General features: G+C 44.8%; 1 protein-coding gene across 6 annotated transcripts in view; it reads right to left on the bottom strand.

Annotated features, from left to right (window-relative positions):
- The window catches only part of LUZP2 (leucine zipper protein 2), a 500598-nt gene that overhangs the window by 235491 nt on the left and 240883 nt on the right, over positions 1 to 24224 (bottom strand). For all 6 annotated transcript variants that reach the window (XM_077322002.1, XM_077322001.1, XM_077322000.1 and 3 more), the window contains exons 3-4: positions 21500 to 21570; positions 5714 to 5795 (exon numbers count right to left, since the gene is read on the bottom strand). In XM_077322002.1, the coding sequence (XP_077178117.1) occupies positions 5714 to 5795; positions 21500 to 21570 (153 nt within the window). The remainder of the gene's footprint in view (positions 1 to 5713; positions 5796 to 21499; positions 21571 to 24224) is intronic.

The raw sequence follows: 24224 nt of genomic DNA on the forward strand, positions 1-24224 counted from the left end.
TCCTTAGTGCATCCTTTAAATGCCTCCCCCCTCAGCCTTCTCAAACAACACAGATGTGCTACACCACCTCGGGAGTGGTGGGAGGGAGAGTGCATGCTAGACAACTAATTGGCATGCCCTTTAAATGCCTTTCCTCTCAGCTTTCTCAGGCATCAGAAATAGAGAGCCAGCTTTCTACTGCCTGGGAAGCTGAATAGGCATGTGCACAGAAATCAACTTATATTTTACAGATTCAGAAGAATCAACGTAACTGAATCAAAACCAGTTATTGGAAATTTGGGTGTTTCAGATTCAACCAAATTGATTCAGGCCAAATCCAACAAGTAATGAATTGTTTGAGGCAGGCATCACTCATAAGTGTATTCAGAATCCTGTCCAAGTTTGGGACACACAACAGATAGAAGCGTACTCAGTATCCCCAGACTGGGCCGGTTCGTAAAGTGCCCGCCCTCAGGAGCCGGCCATGAGGTGTGCTTGCAGCCTCAATGCCAAACGCTCCCTGGCCATGGAGCGCAGTGGACTGTGCCACCCTGCCCAGCTCGCTGCTCCACCCAGCCAGTGATGGTGGTGGTGGCGAGGCAGCACTGACCGTGGTGGCCAAGCAGCGGTAGCAAAGCAACAGAGGTGGTAGCAGTGAGGCAGCAGCGGCAGCCAGGACATGGAGCACAAGCCCTAAGGCCGCCGTGGGCTCACCCCGCCGCCTTCGGAGTCCAAGGTGAGGGAAAGCCAAGGGAAGTCTCTCTGTGCCTCGCGGTGCCAGCCTCTCCAAATGCCTGCTGCCCCCACCCATTGCTCTTTTAGCGTCCACTGCATTTACAGCTGCAGCGGGCTTTTTGCCTAATAAATAAATAATAGTAACTTCCTTGGGCTAGACAGATACCTATGCTGTAAAGACCTTGTGTTGATAAGTCTTTTGTTACTGAGAATAATGTGAAGTTTTATTGTTATTCAGAATACTGAGCTGGGGAGATTGCTCTTAATTAATTTGTGATGCCAGCACAACCTTCCTCTCCTATCCTTGGGAATTTCCAATATCATGGCAGTACCCAGGCGCCTGTATGAAAATAGGTCTCCTTGGCACTTAGGTTGTAAAAGACATGCTTATTATACCACCAAGTCCAAAGTAAGATAGGAACCACACAAAGTAAAGGGGTCTTAGATGAGGAGGTGGCAGGGTCCTCACTGTAGTAAGCATCAAAAAAGAGCAGAACAACTTTGACATATTATAGTAAGTTCTCCCCAAACAACAGCTATGTGTAGTGGAAGGAGTAGCATAAAATATCCAGCTTAGAGGTGAAAGGAGTGGTCCAAAGTTTAGAAACAGCAATAAGGCTACCATCCTACACATATTTACTGTTGAGAATATCTTGTACACTTGAACCCAGTGTACATTTGTCTCAGAAAGCCGGTACAGAATCTCACTGCATAACTGCACAATTCAGCAGACTTATGTTCCTATGAAACAACCATTTTTCTCCTTAGGCGACATAAATCCTTTTTGTTTTTTGTGTGGATATGTCCTTGCATACTGCCATCATCACATTTTTATGGCACCTTTCTCAAACATCTGACCTTAGACATTTTTTCTGATTTGTGTTTTTTACAATTTCTGACTCAGGCTTTATCATTGGTCATCATGGATTCCCCAGAGTCCATTTAAGTTCGCATTTAAGTTCACATTTAATTTCGCACCTTCCTGTCCTACGGGGAATGGTAGAGGACAGGAAGGCCTGAAGGATCATTGTCCATGGAGTCGCAGTGGGTCAAACACTACTTCGCACCTAACAACAACATAACAATATCATGGATTACACCCCATAGAACTGTTCCACTAATTATGTCACTTTCTTTTGTGTAATACATCTTCTCATGACACCAGTGTTTCTTTCACTTGCATCAGGAGAAGGAGCTTTGCACTAGAGGAAAGTAACACAGCAGAATAGATTCATGAGGTCCAGCCACTATCTAACATTTATATAATTGCACATAGTTTCCTACATTTCCTACATAGTTTCCGCTGCGATTTGATATAATGTATGGAACAGCAGATTTGCTTGCACTAATTCTAGTTTTAAAAGATGTACATATACTGTTATTCTTTACAAGTTGCAAAATAGTACTAGGATTGGCTGATTGGAGAAATGTACGTGATTTAATAGCACAGACAGCACTAGTGCTGATCTGTGTTAATGTTATGAATTGGGTTTAACATGTAGATTTTAACATGGAGATTACGTATGTTTGATTACTATTTTCTTTACATGTGATATTCAAAACATTGTGCTTGCTTAAGGTGACCAGAATTTTGGGGCTGTAAGGCGGGATGTGCTGCCGCCACTGCCACTACCGTTGCTGCCGCCACTGCCGCAGTGGTGTGTGCGGTGGCACAGTGCATGTGGTGGTGGCGGCGCAATGCCTGTGGTTGCAGCACAGTGCGTGCAGCAGTGTGGTATGTTCGGCGGCAGCAGGGTGCATGCGGTGGCGGCAGCCTCCCTCCCTCTTTCCCTCCCTCTCTCTCTCCCTCCCTCTCTCTCTCTCTCTCTGGCTTCACCTCGCTTCCCACGTGCCTCTCTCTCGAGCCTCCTACGTGCCTGTGCACCTTTTGTGTCCCTGCGTGGCATCGGCTCCTGCTGGTTGGCCACTGGTGGGACATTTGAGGACCCGGGAGGGACCCGGGACAAAGACCAGGGAAGCGGGTGTGTCCCAGGATTTTCGGGATGGATGGGCAGCTTATGCTTGCTTAAGACACATATTCACAGCAGCAACTATATTGTTTTGCATCTGTCACTATCTTTGAGAGAGAAGGACTGGAATGCAGGCATAGCCCTAATAAGGGCAGCAGCCCTGCGGAGAACCATTTGGGAAAGCAACAGCAAGGGAGAAGTCAGAAGGATGGATCATCAGTAGTAACTCCCTGTAGAGCAAGAGACTCCCATTGATTGTGAGACTCCTCTCATGTAAAGGGCTCCATGAGAGGATGGACTTGCTTGATATTAGGAACAGGGAAATAGGAATTAAGAATGGCCATGGGAAGAGGAATAAAGGGCCTCAGCTAGGGTTCTCAACCTCCAGATAGTGGAGAAAGGGGATTGGCTGCCTGGCTTGATTGACAGGCAGAAGAGAGTCACGTATAAATTGCATTGCTTTCTTCTGCCATTTCCAGCATCACTTCTGGATGGGGAGAAGCACGAAATGGTGGCAGATTTTTGTTTTGCCTTGCAGGGGGACATTGACAACCTAATGAGGCTAATAATTTTATTATGACATGATATTTTGCACCGCAGAGACCAATCCATGCCACAATAAAATTGTTTATCAAAGATTCCATGACATTCTTTGTTCTTTTGATTTCTGCAAATGTTTTCCAATGTATTTTGTCACCCAGTCTAGGGAAAAGTTTCATCATTAAGACAGCAAGACTATCTGATGCCTAAGTATTGTGGAAGGAGCTATGTTTGTCAGAGAGATACTTTGTAAGTTAATGATACTGCCTTGCAATAGAAATTTTGGAAGGAACAAAAGGCTCATTTTATTTTACACTGGATTGTATCTATCCAATGTTCTTCCCTACATCACTGGTGAGCATTTGTGTTTTATTCGGTATGCTATTATAGTGATGGCTCCTTCAGTTATTCCCGCCGTTCACTTTGCAAACACCTTGCCAATTTTAATAAAAATAGATCCAGCACAAGTATTTCCTGGCATATTTAGACCCTAATAACTACCACCTCAAGTCCCTACACTGGCTACTCCATATTCACATTGACAAGTAATTGCTGAGTGGACAACAGCTGTCATTTAAAAGTTGTTCAGGACAGGCTAAAGAATCAAAATGTAAATAATGATACACACAATACAATACTAAACTTTTTAGTAAGTAAGCTAACAATTAAAGCAAAATTTTGCCTCTTGGAGGCCAGTTAGAAGGGAGCCATCTATCCCAGACCTGCAGACAGGGAGACAGATGCCAAAGCAGACTCATTTTGCTTTCTTTCTAATCAGTGTAAATCTGAATAAAATTATCCACCAAGATGGATGGAAGAGGTAACTGAGTGAATCTCATCACCTCTATTCTATCACATCTATTCTCATCACATCTCATTACATCTATTCTCCACAACTTTTGTTACGATGATCCCAGATGCCCTGAAAGGGAGTGGTAGGATCCTTCATATTGACTTGCAGGAGGGCATTATATGCTAGAATAAGACACGAAACCAATGTTGGGATAAACAAGGGCACAGCTTTATTATCTCCCCACGGGAGGGTTGGCACAGCATGGGAGAGGGAGCCTGACCTTGCAGTCAGCAGACTGTACCAACAACCCACAGAGCCCAGAGGCGTCCTGGGGACCTGCACCATTCCCAGCTGGAAGAGCAGATTCCCTGGCCTACTGGAGTCCGCCACAAAGGGAAGTGACCTATGCGGGGGAGCCACCAGGCACCAACCTGCTTTGACTGCCCCCAGGCCACCTGGCAAACGAGCCCCTGACCTTCCAGCTGGGTAAGCCGCGCTTGTATGTGCGCCACCTCAAGAGAGGCCCCAAACCCCAGGGAGTCCTATCACACACCGGACTCCCTGCCAATAGGCTCCATCCCATGCAAAACCGCAGCTGTGACAATTATTGGAAAACAAAACCAAAAACATCCAACTCAAAACCCTGTATACGACATAGGGTGGGTGGGAGGGGAGCAACTCCCACAGTGTTCCAGGCAAAGAGGGTGAGACCAATGCATGTGGCAACTTAAATAGTCACGATGGGCCCTGCACTGCATCAGCAGGCACACTAGAGGGCCTCTGGATGGTCCCCTCTCTCTCCCAGCAAGCCCTCCACTGCGTCAGTTTTCGGCCGAGGTAAGTCTGGGCCGGGTTTTTATAAGTGGAAAACAATGTTTCTTGAACTTTAGATTCTAACAACCACAAGAGCTGAAAAAATACAGAAGGAACCCAAGATGATTAGGGGGTTGGAGCACCTTTGCTAAGAAGAAAGGCTGAAGAGCTGGAGTCTTCTCATTTTAAACCAGAGACAACTGGGGGGGGGGATACTAGAGGTTTATAAAATTATGTATGCAGTGGAGGCACTTGACAAAGAGAATTGTTCTCCCTCTCCCAAAAAAACTAGTATTTAAGCGCATCCAATAAAGCTGATGGGCAATAGGCTTAGGATGGACAAAATGAAATACTACTTTACACAGAGAATCATCAAAATGTGGAAGTTGCTGCAGAGAATGTAGTGATGGCCACAGGAATAAGTAGCTTTTAAAAAGGGATTAGATAGATTCATGGAGGCTAAGTCTATCAATGACTACTAAGTCTGGTGACTGAGGGGAACCTCCAAATTCAGAAGCACTAATCCTCTGCATTTTAGAGCCAGGAGGCAACATCAGGGGGAGACCTTGGCCTCTAAACACTGTTGTTGGCCCTCCAGAGGCTACTATATGAGACAGGATGCTTGACAAGATGGACTATTGTTCTTATTCAGGAGAGCTCATCTTATGTTATCATCTTAAAATATCTTTCATTTTTTAGCAAAACCCTATGAGACTATTTGCCACCACAAGTGTTCCAAATATGTCTGCGTATACAATTTACATAATGCATACCAATCATTCTATTCATGAAACTATATTTAATCTATTGACTCATTTACAAATGAGAGAAGTAAAGGAAAGGTAGAAGACAATAATAAGGAAGAAAGGTTAGAGTCACTCACTGTAGCCTGCTGTTTTTCTGCCTTCTCAGCTGCTTCATTAAGCTGTTTTTGGAAGGCTTCCTGGAGCGATTTCATTTCTTCCCTGGTTTATTAAAGAGACAAAACACAAACTTCACCTCTGCTGTCCATTATAAAATGATACCTTTGTTTACTCATGTGTCATGACAAGACACTTTTAATTACACAGAATAGCCATGGGTTGTGTTTTGTTGAGGTGACTTGTTAATAAAGCCACAAATGCTCATTGCACATCAGTAAAGTTCCTAAAGGAAAAATCAGTGAATAGAAATTGCCTATCCTTTGATTCCATTATATAACCTGCTGGGCAAAATATCTGCCAATTGTACAGTACCTACTAAAAAGATTAGCACAATCACCACAAGCAAAGAAAATCTAAGCATACTGTTGAACAAGTACGTTGTCATAAATGAGAACTAATATGCATCTGTTTTTCAACCAAGCAAGTATTTAAATTCATTAACTTTCTTATTCTTAAAGCGAATCGTACAGCTGTCTTTATTTCCCCAGAGATTAGCATTGTTGTTTTTTTAATGAGAAACATTCAGAACATACTCTTCACATTACCTTTCTTGAGCTAGTAGGTAGTAAGTAGATGATTGCAAAAACATTGGACATTAATTCATGAGCTAAAGTTCATTATGAGGTTTGGGTGAGGCAGCTCCCCCCGAACAATTCCTAGATTTTATTGGATCATTAAAACTTAGCAGGTAAGCAAGGCAATCTGCCCATCACTTCTAAGAAGGGAGAAGTGAAATGGACCAGCCTGAACTGGCCAGTTTGTTTGAAGGTTTTTGGTTTGACTGGTGCAGGGATTAAGTACAGCCCACTTCCTCAGATAAATAGATATCTGGATATTCACTTCCTTTTAGTAAATAGACAGTATCCGCCCTGTTCTTATTGGTTCAAATATAGTCCCTGTGATAGTTTTACAAGGCCAGTTATGTTTCCATATTGTTTGACAACTTTTATTGGTGCTCATCATAATCTGATTCATAGCTACATTTTTGGATTTGAAGGGGAGTAGTGAACTGGTTCTTGGAAGGATACAACCCATACTGAAGAGACCCTCAGGAAAAAAAAGAGGAACCTGGCCCTTCAGCTGCTTCAGTCATATACCTGGTCAATTGCACACTATATGTTTCTTGCTGACTATAAGCTTTTGTTTGCATAGCTACTGCAGTGTTGCAGTTCTAGTGTACTCAGGGATTTTAAAAGATTTAGTGCTCAAGATGGAGCAATAAATCCATTGGGTTGGCAAATATTGACCCGATGCAGTTAAGTAAGTGTCATGGCTACTCATGAGACAGGTCTGATCACTTGGCACATGCTGCAAAGTCTCTCTGCAAATCTTTAAACTGGTAAATTAGAGGATGAGTTAGTTGCATTGAAGTATCACACAACAACTGATTGCTAAACCGCCATGTTCTCATGTTTGGTATCTGGGGACAAACTGACATGAGCACCTGCATTTTTTTTCTAGTCCCCATCAATTACATACTTATACTCCATTATTATACTTTAAGGAGCTCAGGATGATTATATGGTACTCTCTGTCTCCATTTTACTGTAGGTATCAAGTAGGAGAGATTAAGAGACAAAGACTGGTCCAAGATCATGTTGTGAGCTTCATGGCTGAGTGGGAGTTCCATCATTTTAAGTACCATGCCACAGTAGCTCTAACAGATCGTCGAATGCAATTCCCCACACAGTCACAGGCTTTGTAGTTTTCATGTTCTTTCTCTGGCTGCTAATGCATTACTGTGGTGATAGAAGATATCCTTGATTGTATTTTTATTCATGATTAAATAGCATTATGTTTATATACGATTCTATCAAAATATGAATGAGGTTTTCTGTCTTCTCTGATGTCATTAAGAAGTATCTAGCTCACTTCATTGTGGAGATATGCATTTTTACATAAAGACTGTTTTTACAAATGAAATATATGAATTCAAAGAAACTCATTCATATTTTGGTATAATGGTATATTGATATGTTAATAATGTTAGAAAAGACAATGTATGGTGTACAAAGGAGAAGAGAAGAAGACTCTGAAGGGATAACAGGAAGACAATTAGATAGGATAGTGAGGTCAGCACCTTCTCTTCTGTAAAGTGTCATTCCTTGTCTGTCTCCAGATTGCTGCTTCAAGGCAATTTTTTCCTTCTCAAAACTTCTGCAAACATCTGGAGGACAATTTGGTGATCCAAGGAAGTCAGCATGGATTTGTCTCCAACAGGTCCTGCCAGACCAACCTGGTTTCCTTTTTTGACCAAGTAACAGGTTTGCTGGATCGGGGAAATTAGGTTGATGTCATTTACTTGGATTTTAGTAAAGCTTTTGACAAGGTTCCCCATGATTTTCTGATGGATAACTTGAAGGACTGCAATCTGGATTTTCAGATAGTTAAGTGGATAGGGAATTGGTTAGAGAACCGCACTCAAAGAGTTGTTGTCAATGGTGTTTCATCAGACTGGAGAGAGGTGAGTAGCGGGGTACCTCAGGGCTCAGTGCTCGGCCCGGTACTTTTTAACATATTTATTAATGATCTAGATGAGGGGGTGGAGGGACTACTCATCAAGTTTGCAGATGACACCAAATTGGGAGGACTGGCAAATACTCCGGAAGATAGAGACAGAGTTCAATGAGATCTGAACACAATGGAAAAATGAGCAAATGAGAACAAGATGCAATTTAATAAAGATAAGTGTAAAGTTCTGCATCTGGGTCAGAAAAATGAAAAGCATACCTACTGGATGGGGGATACGCTTCTAGGTAACACTGTGTGTGAACGAGACCATGGGGTGGATTGTAAACTAAACATGAGCAGGCAGTGTGATGCAGTGGTAAAAAAGGCAAAAGCCATTTTGGGCTGTATCAACAGGGGCATCACATCAAAATCACAAGATGTCATAGTCCCATTGTATACGGCACTGGTCAGACCACACCTGGAGTACTGTGTGCAGTTCTGGAGGCCTCACTTCAAGAAGGACTTAGATAAAATTGAAAGGGTACAGAGGAGAGCGATGAAGATGATCTGGGGCCAAGGGACCAAGCCCTATGAAGATAGGTTGAGGGACTTAGGAATGTTCAGCCTGGAGAAAAGGAGGTTGAGAGGGGACATGATAGCCCTCCTTAAGTATTTGAAAGGTTGTCACTTGGAGGAGGGCAGGATGCTGTTTCCGTTGGCTGCAGAGGAAAGGACACGCAGTAATGGGTTTAAACTTCAAGTACGACGATATAGGCTAGATATCAGGAAAAAAAAATTCACAGTCAGAGTAGTTCAGCAGTGGAATAGGCTGCCTAAGGAGGTGGTGAGCTCCCCCTCACTGGCAGTCTTCAAGCAAAGGTTGGATACACACTTTTTTTGGATGCTTTAGGATGCTTAGGGCTGATCCTGCGTTGAGCAGGGGGTTGGACTAGATGGCCTGTATGGCCCCTTCCAACTCTATGATTCTATGATTCTGCACTCAGTCTATCCCCCGCTCTCAGCTAGAGATGCATTTAGGAACATATCTCTGTCTCTTCTCTTTCCTATCAAGGATATTAATTCCAAAATAAACCTTTATCTACTCTTTACTCAGGTTGTGCATCATGCTGTGTTAATTAATCTGCCAGCAGAGGTCATAGTGACCCAGATTAAGTGCCTCTCTGATTAAATTTAGAAGGATCACCAGAAGCTCTTGGCACAAGCAGGCAAAAGCAAAGGAACAAAGATGTCAACCTTCTGTAGTACACAGCATGGTCACTGGAAAGCCAGTGTGTGATTTAGAATTAATTAAATAATTAATTAATTAAGACTCATATCATATCATAAAAAGGCTTGTAGACTGTTATCCAGACTCACTGTCCAGTCATCGATGCAGAGCAAAAGACTGCATGGAATCACAAAAACGGCCAGATCTGAAAAAGTGAAGGGGTATTCATTCATTTCAGCTTTGGCTGAATTGTTTTTGGCTGAATCTGAAACTGTATGATTTTTTTTTTTGCATAAGTCTAGCATCCTTGATTGAAGCTGAAAATATATCCAGAACAGAAACACACAGACAACTGGAATAGACACTAAGTAGTACAAGACTTTGGAATCGAGGAACCCAAGGGTCCATAAAACCTACACAGAACATTGAAATGAAGCATCACCTACTAAGAGACATGCAAGAAAAAGAGCTTGTTGAGTTGGAATACTGTCCTACAGATGAAATGATTGCAGACACACTCACCAAGCCACTTCCTTGAGAAAATTTTGAAAGTCTGTGTAAGAAGATAAATCTTGTGGGCTTTATACACTAAACCTTGAGAAGGGGTGTTGTGAAAGCCATGTTTGGTGTACAAAGAAGAAAAAATTCTGAAGGGGCAGCAAGAAGACAGATAAGGTAGTGAGGTCAGCATTCCATATCTGTCTCCAAATTACTACCTCTCTCTTAGCTAGAGATGCAGTTAGGAACATATTTCTGTCTCTCCTCTTACCTATCAAGTATATTTATTCCCAAATAAATCTTTATCTACTCTTTAATCAGGTTGTGCATCATTGCTGTGTCACGTACTCTGCCAACAAATAAATCACCAATTAAAAAGAAAAAGGAAATCCCTCTGCAGGAAGAAAATTAAATTACAACAGGGGAAAATAGTTGCTTTGTGGGTGGGACCAAGGAAATCCAAACTTTTCTGCCCAAACAGCATCAATCTAAGCTTTACTGTGATCTTTCCCAAAACTTAAGAGAAAATCAGGTTTGAGAAAGACCAGACAAAAGGCAGCGAAATTCCAGGAAGTATACAAATGCACTATAATCCTGTGGCAAAGCAGGGGAGAAACCTCACTTCCCAATAGCACTGAACTTGGGGAAATAACCCATGCAGAAATACTGAGGGCAATTCCGCACAACGGGCCATTTCACTAAGTTTGAGCACTATTGAAAAGCGCTGGAAGCAAAAGCGGCAGGTCTCGGTAATGCACACAGCCAGTTCAATTGAAGAAAAGGCTCTCCCACTAGCACTGCTATCGTAACGCACAAGTTTCTGGTCTTGCGGAAATCGCAACAAAGAAGATGATATTTTTCCGCGCTTCCTCCCTCCCCTGGTCGTCAATCAAAGAGAGCAGCCAATTAACTGTTGTGTTCGTGTTTCCCTTTAAAATTATTATTATTATTATTATTATTATTATTATTGTTGTTGTTGTTGTTGTTGTTGTATTTATACCCTGCCTCCCCCCGAAGGCTCGAGGCAGCTTAGGCCCCATCCCCTAAAAAACATAAAATAACAATAAGTTCCAGTAAATTTACAATACCTGGTAACCAATTGGTCACAGTGGCAACAATGATGGCTTAATCTTACTCATTTAGTCTTCACATCCTCAACTACGGGAGGGGGGGTGACACTCTCTACCGCCAGTTTGTGAGGGGGGGGCTGATCTTCTTACTGCCCGGCCTCAACTATAAGCCTGGTGGAAGAGCTCCGTCTTACGGGCCCTGCGGGATGCTGGTAATTCCCGCAGGGCCCTCAGCTCTTCCGGGAGCTCATTCCACCAGGTTGGGGCCAGGACCGAGAAGGCCCTGGCCCTGGTCAAGGCCAGGCAGGCTTCCTTGGGGCCGGGAATGACCAATAGGTTAGCCCCCACAGAGTGTAAAGCCCTGCGGGGGATATAGGGCGAAAGGCGGTCCCTCATATATGCTGGGCCTAAACCACGGATGGCCTTGAAGGTCAAAACCAAAACCTTGAACCTGATCCTGAAGGCAACCGGTAACCAGTGCAGCTGCCTCAGAACTGGCTGGATGTGAGCCCTCCAAGGTGTAGCTGTGAGGACTCTAGCAGCCGCATTTTGGACGAGTTGCAGTTTCCAGATCAAGCCCAGAGGCAGGCCAGTGTAGAGCGAGTTACAGAAATCTAGTCTGGAGGTGACCGTCGTGTGGATCACTGTGGCCAGGTGTTGGGAGGACAGATAGGGCACTAGTAGCCGAGCCTGGTGAGGATAGAAAAATGCCCGGCTAGCTACCTGTTTAACCTGTGCCTTGAGTGTAAGTGAGGCATCAATGGTCAACCCTAAATTCCTGGCCTGAGACGCGATATTAAGTTGCGTCCTGGCCAGAAAGGGTAAGCGCGCTTCCTGATCTGCCCCCCTACAGCCCAACCACAGGGCCTCCGTCTTGGAGGGGTTGAGTTTCAGGTGACTCTGCTCGAGCCATCCAGCTATGGCTTCCAAACATCTGGCAAATGGATCTGGGGAGAAGTCCGGGTGGCCATTCATGAGGAGAAAGAGCTGGGTGTCATCAGCGTACTGGTGGCAACCCAGCCCATAACTCTGTACAGTTGAGCCAGAGGGTGCATAAAGATGTTAAATAATGTAGGAGAGAGTACCGAGCCCTGTGGGGCTGTATTGTGCTCGGAAACTTTACGGACAATTGCTTGTGGAGGGATTTCAGCCATAGAAGCATCGCTGATTCGTAGCTTTGGCCAGTTTAAGTGGAAAAAATGGCGATCGGGATGCCAGAAGCTCGGGTGCAAGAGATTAGGGAGGGATATGCTTGCTACCACTGTTTTGAGAATGCACATGTGTTTTTTGGATGTGTTGCAGGTTGTTCTCAAGAGTCAAGCAGTTTTTTTTCAGGGGAATCCACTTTTATGGATTCCCCGAAAATCGCTACAACAAAGCGATTTTTGTGGGAGTGTTGCAGGAGTGTTGCAGATTGTGTACGATGTCGTGAATAACGCAAAATAGCTTTACAGAATGGTAACACTTTAGCAACATTAGCACTGTGCAGAATGGCCCTGAGAAGCAAAAAGTTTCAGTAAATTAGTATAATTTAGTTCCACTGAATTTAAAACAACAGTATGTTCCATATTCAAGTTAAGGACCAAAGAGCTAGTTCGCATGAGAATGAATATATGTGTCCTTGTAGTATTCAGCAAGTACTGAGCTGGGAGCATAATTGCTTCAGCATACAACAATTCTTTGTACATTTATGGTTCATAGCTCCTAAAATGTGGTTTAAAAGGCCTTCACTAATGGTGAGCTGAGTTGTAAATTACACAGTTATGGAAATCCATGCAGCTGCCTTGTCCAAATGCTGTATAGGTCTAACCATTTCACATCACCGTTATCTGTCTGTGTGAATTGGTTTGCAGATGCTCACCTTGGATACACCTGCAAAGTTTTATTGGCCAGTGGAGCTGAACTGATTTACAGGCACTGATGCTCTTCCAGTTGCCAATGCCAGATCACAGAATTAGCAAGAGTAAAAACTACTGAGTAAGGGGAGTGGTGATTTCCACAAAAGCAATAGCTCTGGATTTAAATACAGACATGTAGTCAAAACTGACAGGTCCCAGTCTGGGACAGACCATTCTGACTGGAACTGCCATGTATTAAACATAAGAGCAGCTGCATATATTGCCAATTAGGGGCAGTGCAGTGATTCCTGGCAGCTGAACAATATATAGCCCTACAATAGGTAAATTGGAGAGCCTGTCTTATTCTGTATTTGGAAGATTTATCACAGAATACAGAAGGCAATGTTTCAGGACTGAGATACTGTGGATCTGACAAGAAGCATTTGATGCACTGTTTGATTTATATTCCTTAGGAACATACAATAGATATGGTGCATCCCTTGCATTAATTACAGGTCAGTTTTCATGTCTTGACATTTTTTCAATATGAACATCTAAAGAGCTGTTGTGCAGTAACCTCAGTGGATCCTAACTTCAGGGAGTCTATAATTATTAATTTCCAGACTACCGGCAGACGTGGTTTCCATAAAACTTGCCTGCAAGATCTGAGAAATGCCTGAACACATAATCAAAGAAAAAGAAGTGTATAAATTAAGCTGTTCCCTAACATGCTGTAATCATATGGTCCATCTTTGGGAATAACTAAACTCATGTTCTCCATATATATTGCATAGTAACAGTCTTTATGAATGTTGGATGGGTCGTGACAAGTTTGAAAAGATACTTTGCTTCAGATAAGACAAATGTTATATGTATGTAAAGAATTATGCCTCTCCACACTCAAAAATACTAAAATCCTTATTCTCAAATTCATTAGGATATTTTAAAATGATAATAATGATAATGATAATGATAATGATAATGATAATGATAATGATAATGATAATGATAATGATAATGATAATGATAATGATAATGATAATGATAATTGGAGTGGAGTGTACGCTACTCCCCTATCCTTTCCTCTTCACCTCTTAATAATTGGGGGAGGGATGGGATTTTTAGCCGCCATGTTAGTAGATTGATGTTTTAATGAGAATTTTAATGGGATTAGTTGTTGTGACCCGCCTCGAGCCTATCGGGAGAGACGGGAAATAAATCTAATAATAATAATAATAATAATAATAATAATAATAATAATAATAATAATAATAATAATATAATATATAATATATAATATATAATATATAATATATTATATATTATATATTATATATTATATATTATATATTATATATTATATTACTATTATATTTATTTATTATATTAATTTATTTATTTCCCGCCACTCCCAAATTGGCTTGTGGTGGGTTACATATCATAAAAACCCCACTAAAAACCCCAGTTAAAACATAATCCCCAACATGGCAGAAAACCTCTCCCCACCCCCTGCTACCAGAGGGGGGGGAGGGAGGTAAGATGGATACTCATACCTGGATACTTGTATCTGGTGATGATGAACAGCTACTGTTTAAACTATACCCTGCAGGAAAGTTTATGCCCAGAAAAAAAAGGGGTTTTCCTATCTGGGTATATGGAGGAGAGTTTACTTTTTCCAACCATGTGTCGAGGACGACTAGTTTGGGCAGCGTGGGGGGTCCGGAGAAGGAGCGTGCTGACAGGAGCGGAAACCTAAGAAAGGAAGATCCAGAGGAAGAGATCCCGGCAGACCCTCTTTGGATACGAAACTTACATAAAGTGATGTGGGGAATCAGTTCACCAGGGGTGGGGGAAACGGTAGCACAGGGGCAGTCAGTACAAGCGGGGAGAGCAAGGGAGAAACCCAGGGCGGGGTGGTGGCGGAGAGACGCGAAGTCCCGGAAGGGCGAGGTCCGCCTGAGAAGCCTGGAGGGTGGAGACAGGGGCTAGAGAGACTACTTAAGGAAGCGTCAATGAGGAGATGGGGTTGGAGGCGTAGTGACGGAACTACCCTGAACCCAGGAGCGGGAGAGAGAATACCGACTCCATTCTGAGACGCTGTTTCCTACAGATAAAGCCTTCTAGTCCCGGGTCTCCCTCACCGAACAACGTGGCGGACCCGAAGCGTGGCAAAGACCCGGCGGACCCTGACAAATTGGTGGCCCGTACGGGGATTCCCGGGGGTTTGCCTCGGCTTGTTCCAGTAATTCCCCACATTCCCCCCAGGCATTCGTTTGCAACTCCTGGCTCCCTATTACGACCGGCGACGTTTCAAGCCCCGGCACGGGAGGCTGCAGGAAGGGGGCACCTTACGAAGGCAGTAGAAACTCCTGGGGGAGGGGCAGAAAGTACAGACGCGGCCATGGAACAGGGCACGCAAGGTACTCGCCCTGGAATGGACTTTGAGGCTTTCGGGCGTTGGATGACCGAGCACCAGACTCAGGTAATGGAACGAATAACTAGACAAAACCAAGAAGCACAGGAGGCTTTAATGCAGAGATTCCATCAAGCTATAACTACCTTAGCTCCGCCAGCAGGCAGTATCGCCCCAGGTGCAGCTGGTATGGCCCTATTGCCCAAACCTCCAACCTTTTCTTTAACTAAAATGTCGGGAGAGGATGACATTGAAGCTTTTTTAGAAGCTTTTGAGAGGACTGCGGAGGCAGCGAAGTGGCCGAAAGAACAATGGCCCTTTGTGTTGGGTCCTTATCTGATTGGAGAGGCTCAGGCCGCAATGAAAGCGTTAAGCCGCGAAGATGCTGCCTCCTATGAAGCCTTGAAATAGGCTATATTGGATAGATATCAAATCACACCTGAGACTCAACGACAGAAGTTCAGGGCTGTGACCTATCAAGTCACTGAACGACCCAGAACGCTAGTAACAAGGCTTCGGGACCTAGCGTCTCGGTGGCTGTTGCCCACCACGGAAGAGGGTAGGAGAATTGTGGAGGCTGTAGTAATGGAACAATTACTAACCATACTTCCTTCCCGAATAAGACATTGGGTAGCTTGCTGGAAGCCTCTTACTCTAAAGGAGGCCACGGAGTATTTGGAGAATATTGTGGCGGCCGATCAAAGGAGTACCCCGCGAGAAGGGAATAGACCAGGAGGGCACTTGCGGGACGGGGTTCCCAACAGAGGAGTTGAGTTTGCCACTCGGGGTAGAGTGAAGACCGGGGCCCCGGGCCGAGGAAGTGTGGGCTCGAGTGACGGACGCTGTGCCAGTATGGAAGGGCGAGCCCGGAAGCCAGGACTGGAGAGTGGGAGGGGACGAGAAATGTCCATGCCTCCTCTTCCCTTAACCCCGGGTCCCTCTAGAGGTCCTTGTTATACATGCGGGCAGTGGGGGCATTTCCGTAAGGAATGCCCCCTCATGGAATGTGATCTAGGATGGGGTGAAACCTTGCAGGCAGCGACAGCAAAGAGTCTGGTGAAACCCGCAGCCCTGATAGTGCCGGTAGCCTTGGAGGGGGTGCTGCGCCAAGCCTTACTGGATAGTGGCAGCTCAGTTTCTATGATTCGCAAGGACCTAGTACCAGAAGGGATTCCCATACATAGATGGACAAGAGTGGCCTGTTTCCATGGGCACCTGGAGAAATGCCCCATTCGGTGGATGACCTTGCACTACTTGGGAAAGGAGCAAACTATAGAATTGGCCCAGGTATCTAAATTACCCTATGACCTGCTGTTCGGGAGGGATGCTCCGGATTTCCAGCGGCTGCTGGTGAGAAGTCTCGCACATAGTCCCAAGGAGACCTGCATCGCCCAGGAGGGAGAGGATCCTGGAGAGGGACCTTCCGGGCAGGGATCAAGGAGGCTTCAACCTGCCCTCCACCCTCAGGAAGAGGACAGTGAAGAAGAAGGTGAGGGAGGCATGCACGGGTCAGATAATTCGGAGACGGACGTGCAACAAATCTGGGCCAGAGATCCGGATTTTGTGGAAGCTCAGAATCACGATCCAGCTTTAGAAGACCTCAGACAGGCGATGGCTGTACAAGACGGCCAGGTAAGAGATAGTAGACGAGCAGAAAGGTATCCAAGGGTGATAGTGGAACAAGGGGTATGGTATCGGTTACAGAAAGATCGGGGGGTGGAGAGAAGACAGTTGTTGGTTCCCTTAGCATACCGGAGAGAGGTATTGGAGAGTGCCCACGAACATAACTGGGCAGGGCATCAAGGCTCTCGGGGTACACTGCTCAGAGTTCTACAGCGATTTTTCTGGACAGCAGTGTCGAGTGATGTCCGGGATTATTGTAGATCATGTGACATCTGCCAACGAACTTCAAATCGGGGGCCCCCAAAGGCTCCTCTGCATCCGTTGCCAGTCATCCAGGTTCCGTTTGAACGGATCGCAATGGATTTCGTGGGACCTCTGCCGCGGACGCCAAGAGGTAATCGGTACCTGTTAGTGATAGTAGACTATGCCACCCGGTACCCTGAAGCGGTGCCTTTGAAGACTATGCGCAGTGCCGGGGTGGCTCGCACTTTAATGCGCTTGTTTTCTCAAGTAGGATTACCGCGTGAAATCCTGACAGATCGGGGTTCCCCGTTCACAGCCCAACTTATGCGGAGAGTGTGCCAGACCCTTGGGATACAACAGATCTTCACGTCAGTTCATCATCCTCAAACCGACGGGCTGGTGGAGCGGATGAATGGGACGATAAAAGGCATGTTACGGCGGCTCGCCTATCAAAAGGCCGGAACGTGGGATCTGTATTTAGATCCGCTTTTGTTTGCCATCCGAGAAACCCCACAAGCTTCTATGGGCTTCTCACCATTTGAGTTGCTGTACGGCCGCAACCCCCGAGGTATTTTGGAGGTGGTAGAAGATCAATGGGCTCCCACAGAGAGGTCCCCGGGCCGAGAGCCCAAGGACTATGTCAGTCAGTTGAGGCAGCGACTACACGAGGTAGGGCAACGAGCCAAAGACAATCTGCTCAAAGCCCAGACGGCTCAAAAGCAGAGATATGACAGGGGGGCGAAGCCGCGAACTTTTACAGTGGGGGAGAAGTGTTAGTACACAGAGACAGCTTGGGGACGTCCGCGGGAGACTATTGGAGAGGACCGTATACGATCACGAAGATATTGGGTCCTGTGACATGTGAGGTACAGTGTGGCCCACACCCCCGTAATAGAAGACCGTTACATGTTAATAGTTTGAAACACTGGTATGAGAGACAACCAGATCAAGTCCATCTCGCAGAGAATCCGGGAGAGTTATCAGATGGTGCCGGGCCCTGGACTAACTCCGCTCCAAATTCACTACCCGTAATAGATATCACGCTGGATCCCCGGCAGGTTCAGGAAGCTCAGATAGTAGTCCAGAAATGGAAAGATGTGTTTAGTAACGTGCCAGGACGAACGCACCTAGCTACACACAGAATTCGGACGCCTGAGGGGGTAACCGTACGGGCCCCCTGGAGACCTATACCCCGGAAGCGGTGGCCGATAGTACAATCTGAGGTTGAAGACATGCTCCGGATGGGGGTGATTGAGCCTTCTCAGAGCCCCTGGAGGAGCCCTATTGTGCTCGTCCCCAAACCTGATGGCAGTACAAGATTCTGCGTGGACTTCAGAGAGGTAAACCAAGTTGCACAATTTGACGCCTATCCGATGCCCAGGGCTGAGATCCTAATTGAACAACTAGGGGAGGCCAGATATTTGTCCGCTTTGGATCTGACAAAAGGATACTGGCAGGTCCCTGTGGCCCCGGAAGATAAGGAGAAAACGGCATTCGCCACTCCGCAAGGACTCTTTCAGTTCCGGATGATGCCTTTCGGGCTCCATGGAGCAGCAGCTACCTTTCAGCGGCTGGTGGATCGGGCTTTGGCCAATTGTGGAACTTTTGCGTGCGCCTATATCGATGACATTTTGATATGCAGCCCAGATTGGACCACACATTTGGAACATTTAGAGAGAGTCCTAGAGGCTTTACAGCAAGCTGGTCTTCGAGTAAATCCGAAGAAAAGTCGTATTGGGTTTCAGGAGTTGCAGTACTTAGGCTACATTGTAGGGAAGGGAATCCTGAGACCCGTACCGGACAAAATAACACAGATTCAACAACTGCCACGCCCTGGCACAAAAAAGCATCTTAAGAGATTTTTAGGCATGATAGGTTATTATGGCAAGTTTATTCCCCATTTTTCAACCCGAGCCAGTGCCTTAACCGATTGTTTACGTAAAGGTCAACCTAACCTGATTGAATGGACATCAACCAGACTACAGGCATTTGAAGACTTACGTAAACAGTTAGCTGATGCCACACCTTTGCATAACCCCGACTTCCAGAAGCCATTTATAGTGCAGACGGACGCGTCGGGTTCGGGCCTCGGAGCCGTTCTCACCCAAGAGACCCTGGATGGTGAAGTACCTATCTTATTTCTGAGCAGGAAATTATCCCCCGCGGAACAGAAATACTCCGCGATCGAAAGGGAAGCTTTAGCTATCAAATGGGCGGTGGGAGCTCTCCAATACTATCTCTCAGGTAACACCTTCCAACTTGTTACGGACCATGCCCCGTTATTGTGGTTATATCGGGCGAAGGATCAGAATCCTCGACTATTGCGATGGTATTTATCATTGTTGCCCTTTGACTTTGCGATCCGTCACCGAGCTGGAGCTCGTAACACCAACGCTGATTATCTTTCCAGGGTCTTCGAGGACCACGACGCCCTACCCGAGGGGGGGGTGATGTCGAGGACGACTAGTTTGGGCAGCGTGGGGGGTCCGGAGAAGGAGCGTGCTGACAGGAGCGGAAACCTAAGAAAGGAAGATCCAGAGGAAGAGATCCCGGCAGACCCTCTTTGGATACGAAACTTACATAAAGTGATGTGGGGAATCAGTTCACCAGGGGTGGGGGAAACGGTAGCACAGGGGCAGTCAGTACAAGCGGGGAGAGCAAGGGAGAAACCCAGGGCGGGGCGGTGGCGGAGAGACGCGAAGTCCCGGAAGGGCGAGGTCCGCCTGAGAAGCCCGGAGGGTGGAGACAGGGGCTAGAGAGGCTACTTAAGGAAGCGTCAATGAGGAGATGGGGTTGGAGGCGTAGTGACGGAACTACCCTGAACCCAGGAGCGGGAGAGAGAATACCGACTCCATTCTGAGACGCTGTTTCCTACAGATAAAGCCTTCTAGTCCCGGGTCTCCCTCACCGAACAACGTGGCGGACCCGAAGCGTGGCAAAGACCCGGCGGACCCTGACACCATGTCAACACTCTTTGTTCAGGAGGGCATGTGACAAAATTAAGTGAGGGAAGTGCACGCCTTAGTTATTCAGCCGGGGATATGCCCAGCTAATTCCAATGGTGCCTAGCATCTAGGCAGTGCTCACCCTTTCCAGAAGACACTCAGCACTATCCAGTTGGTTAGGCAACATGGGGAAGTAGTCTAGCTTCTACTGCTGTTCTGTGAGGCTGCACGGCAGTGTGATCAGCTAAACAAGAGCCCCTCTAAACAAGAGTTTCTGACTGAGACAAAATGGAGGAGAGCACTCCACAAATCACCAGCTTTGCACCAATCATTTTATTTGCTGGTACTTCTATGGTTCAGTTCGAGGTATATTTGCATAGGGAAGTATTAAAATAATATGGTCCCTTCCCACAATCCATTCTAAGAAAACACTATCACTGCAGTCTACTACATGCATCAGTCCAATCTCACTTGATCAAGTATATTTATTACAAATTTATACCTTTACTTTCCTCTTGGTTTAATATGGATTACAATAATAGTTAAAATCATTTCTAGTTAATACCAGAATCAAATATTAAACCCCAAATCTCCCCCCTCTTAAAATATCCTGCCATTCAACCTTCTATGCAGTGCCTACTGATGATTTCCAAGGTGGGGACCCATCACCTCTTCAGGGAGCACACTCTACAGTGACATAACCATGACAGAAAAGGCTTGGGTTCTGGGCGATGCCAGACAGGGCCCATCAAGCGGTAGGATAGTCCACAAATGGATGAAGACTGTAGTTGACATACAGGGAAAGAAGCGTGGGTTTTTATAACCCACTTTTCACTACCTGAAGGAGTCTTAAAGCAGTGTACAATCACCTTCTTCTCCCCACAACAGACACCCTGTGAGGTAGGTGGGGCTGAGAGAGCTCTAACAGAATTGCTCTTTGAGAACAGCTCAAACAGTACTGCAAGAAGTACAAGGTCACCCAGCTGGCTGAATGCGGAGGAATGCGGAATCAAACACTGGTCTCCAGGTTAGGGGCTGCCACACTTAACACCAAGCTGGAAAGAGATGATCCTTCAAATATGTGGGTCCCAGGTGACAAAGGGCTTTAATGTAATAATCAGCACCTTGAATTGAACACAGAAGCAGACCGGCTGCCAGCGTAGATGTTTCAAAATGGGCAACAAACGTTCCCTGTGGCTAGCCCTTGAATATAGATGAGCAGCCACATATGTTTCCTCATCATTTGATCAAAGACACTAAGCGTATCAGATGTCAAGGCTGATAGTTCAAATTGGTTTGCTCCTTCTGAATGGAGATTTTTTGCCATGACTGCTGTGTTGTGGTTACTAGTTCAAGTACAAAGAGGTGGAACTTCACAGCAATCTTAGGGGTGTGCATGGAAAGAAAAAAGTGAGACAGAGAAATGCTGAATCTTACCTTTGTTTTTGGCCTAATTCCAACAGCTTCTGCACATCGCTTTTGGCAGATGCCTCATCATTTTTCAGAGACTGGTAAAAAAGGAAGAAACAATAGATTACTAGGGAGTTCTTTAACATTTTGCAGCAGCAAACTAGTAATGTGACCCTTTTGATATAAAGCTTTTTGTGTTTATGAATAACCCATTGATGATCAAGAACAAATAGAAAAAGGTGTAGCTTTGTTCTTTAGCAGCTTTCTTCTTCTGCTTCTGAAAATCTACAGTGGTACCAAACAAATGTAGTTCTTTTTGCTTGAAGCTTTGAAACATAATTTAGGGTAAAAGGGCCTAGCATATGCTGATAGTGATCAGTAAAACATCCAGATGGCTTATATTGTAATAATTTCAGAGTTGGAGTAAATGGGGGTTCACAATGTGTTGTGTATTAATTCTCATTTTTATAAGATCTTGTTCCATTTCATCCTCTCTCCAAGTAGTTTGCATAGATCTTTCATTCTTCACTTTATTTATTTGTCTTTTATACCACCCATCCCAGCAAACTGACTCTAGGCAGTGTGTAACATAAGATAAAATAAACGAGAAAAATTTTTAAATAAAATTATCATAGTTAAATAAATGGTAAACAACTTCTGCAGGCTTAACCAAGTAGAATACCTTATCCACTATGTCCCATTTTGCCCTCTATACAATGGTGTTTGAATCAGGCTGAACACATTACTGTCCACAGTTTCTGGATCTGATGATGATAAAATAATAATTCTTTTGGCTGACATTTCCCCCTGTCACTTTAATGGTTGCTAATTCCATTTCCTCACCCAATATTATTAGAAAAAGGTTCATTTCAGATATGGTTGTGGAATCCTGATTGTAGTTGATGCATAATTCTTTTTTCACTTCTATTTTATTCGGCACTTACAATTTTGTTATTTATACTGTGACATACATGTGTGTGTATTACTGTTTTAACACTTTGTTTGCATGATTGTTATGACTTCAACAATAAATTCAATTCATTCAGTAAGCTAGCTTTGTTACCAGAGAGGTAGCCCATAATGGAAGGGTGCCTCACACAGAGATACCTTCATGCACAGAAGCCCATGACTGGACTCTGAGCAGGTTGGCACACACAGAAACCAGCCTGGCAGAGACTGACTATGGAGTCAGTAGGGCCCCTTAAGAAACCTAGGAAGCCAGGCTAAGTCTCCATCTTGTTTGGGCTTCACTAGATTTCTTACATTTCCTCCTTGCCCAACTGACTGAGCTAAATGTGCACGTTATCTAAATCACCCCCCCCCCCAACCAAAGACCATTAGACTATCTACAGGAAAGGAATATCCCTTCAAGGTACTAACTGCAACTTCTTTTGTCTCTCTTGTCCAGTGTAATTTCTATCTAGCAGCATCTCTTATCCCCAAATGTCTTCCCCCAGTCCTTCCTGATAAAACAAAGACAGGGCCATTAGTGACACATTACACCTAGCCAAGGTATTGTTCCACTTGATGAGATTACTCCACACCTCCCACTCTAGTGACATCACAGTTCAAACTCACCTATCAGGTACGCATAATATCAGAGACCAATCAACAATCACGGACCTCCCAGTGGACAGTCTCTGGGGCTGGCCCGGGAATTTCAAACACTATATCAAGCCTTGCGCACACCCTGTGTGTTTGTGTGTGTGTGTGTGTGTTATGTTGTCCACACCCGGCATCCTGTCCACCCCCTGATGTCGTCAACCCTGTGTCTGGGCTGCTTGGATCCAAGAAAGGTGCAGTATCTTGAACTTGTCCCCCTGTAGAACTTAGTGTATGTTTCTGCTTCTGTGTGTGTTTTGAATGTAACCCTGATATTTTCCCCAAATAAATCCCCTGAGTGTAAGCTTTTGTCTTCTTCATTTAAGAAGGGTTTCTTCCAGGGAAAGGACCCCATAAAAATTGGTAGTAAAGATCCTGCGTTACCCAGCCTCTTGCTATCCCCAGCAATTTGGGTAACAGCTTATTTATTGTATTATTTATTGCTTATATTTGTTTTGTTTTATTTGTTATATATTTTTGTGATACCTGTCTAGAGTGACATATTGTATTTGATAAATTTCTGTAGAGTACATTTTTTCTAAATATCTTCTAATAAATATTATACCTACCTAGAACTCCTTGACAAATGTGTACAAGAGTTTGAGACAACTGTTTATGAAGATAGTTGAACCAACCTCTCACACAACACAGTCCTCCCACAAATCTAAAGATCACTCTTTCAAGCAGATTGAATGGAAGCCCAAAGTAGGTCACAAATCTGCACAGCCACATCTCTCTCTAACGAGTCTTTAAATGGTGGTCAAGGGGCAGCCTAGCAGCAGAGCTCCAGTCAGCCATAGCACCAAAAAACAAAATCCTGTCTGCATTCATTTAACTTCCTTATTCTTACAGTTATTGTTTAGCTATGCAAATGTCTACCTTTCCCCTAAAAACTCTGCATTTCATAGAATCACAGAATCATAGAGTTGGAAGGGGCCTCCAGGGTCATCTAGTCCAATACCATGCAGAATGCAGGAAATTCACAACTACCTGCCAGAATTATGCCAGAATCACTGGCCAGTCTGGCCTGGAGGAAATTTACCTCCCAAACACAAAGCGGTGATTCTCATTTCTTTGGACATACAAGAAAGGGTCACAAGAGCCAAGCAATGACACAATCCCTTCTGCTTACAATTTGCCTAAATTCACA

This window comes from Paroedura picta, chromosome 2 (assembly GCF_049243985.1).
Source record: "Paroedura picta isolate Pp20150507F chromosome 2, Ppicta_v3.0, whole genome shotgun sequence".
NCBI classification, from domain to species: Eukaryota; Metazoa; Chordata; class Lepidosauria; order Squamata; family Gekkonidae; genus Paroedura; species Paroedura picta.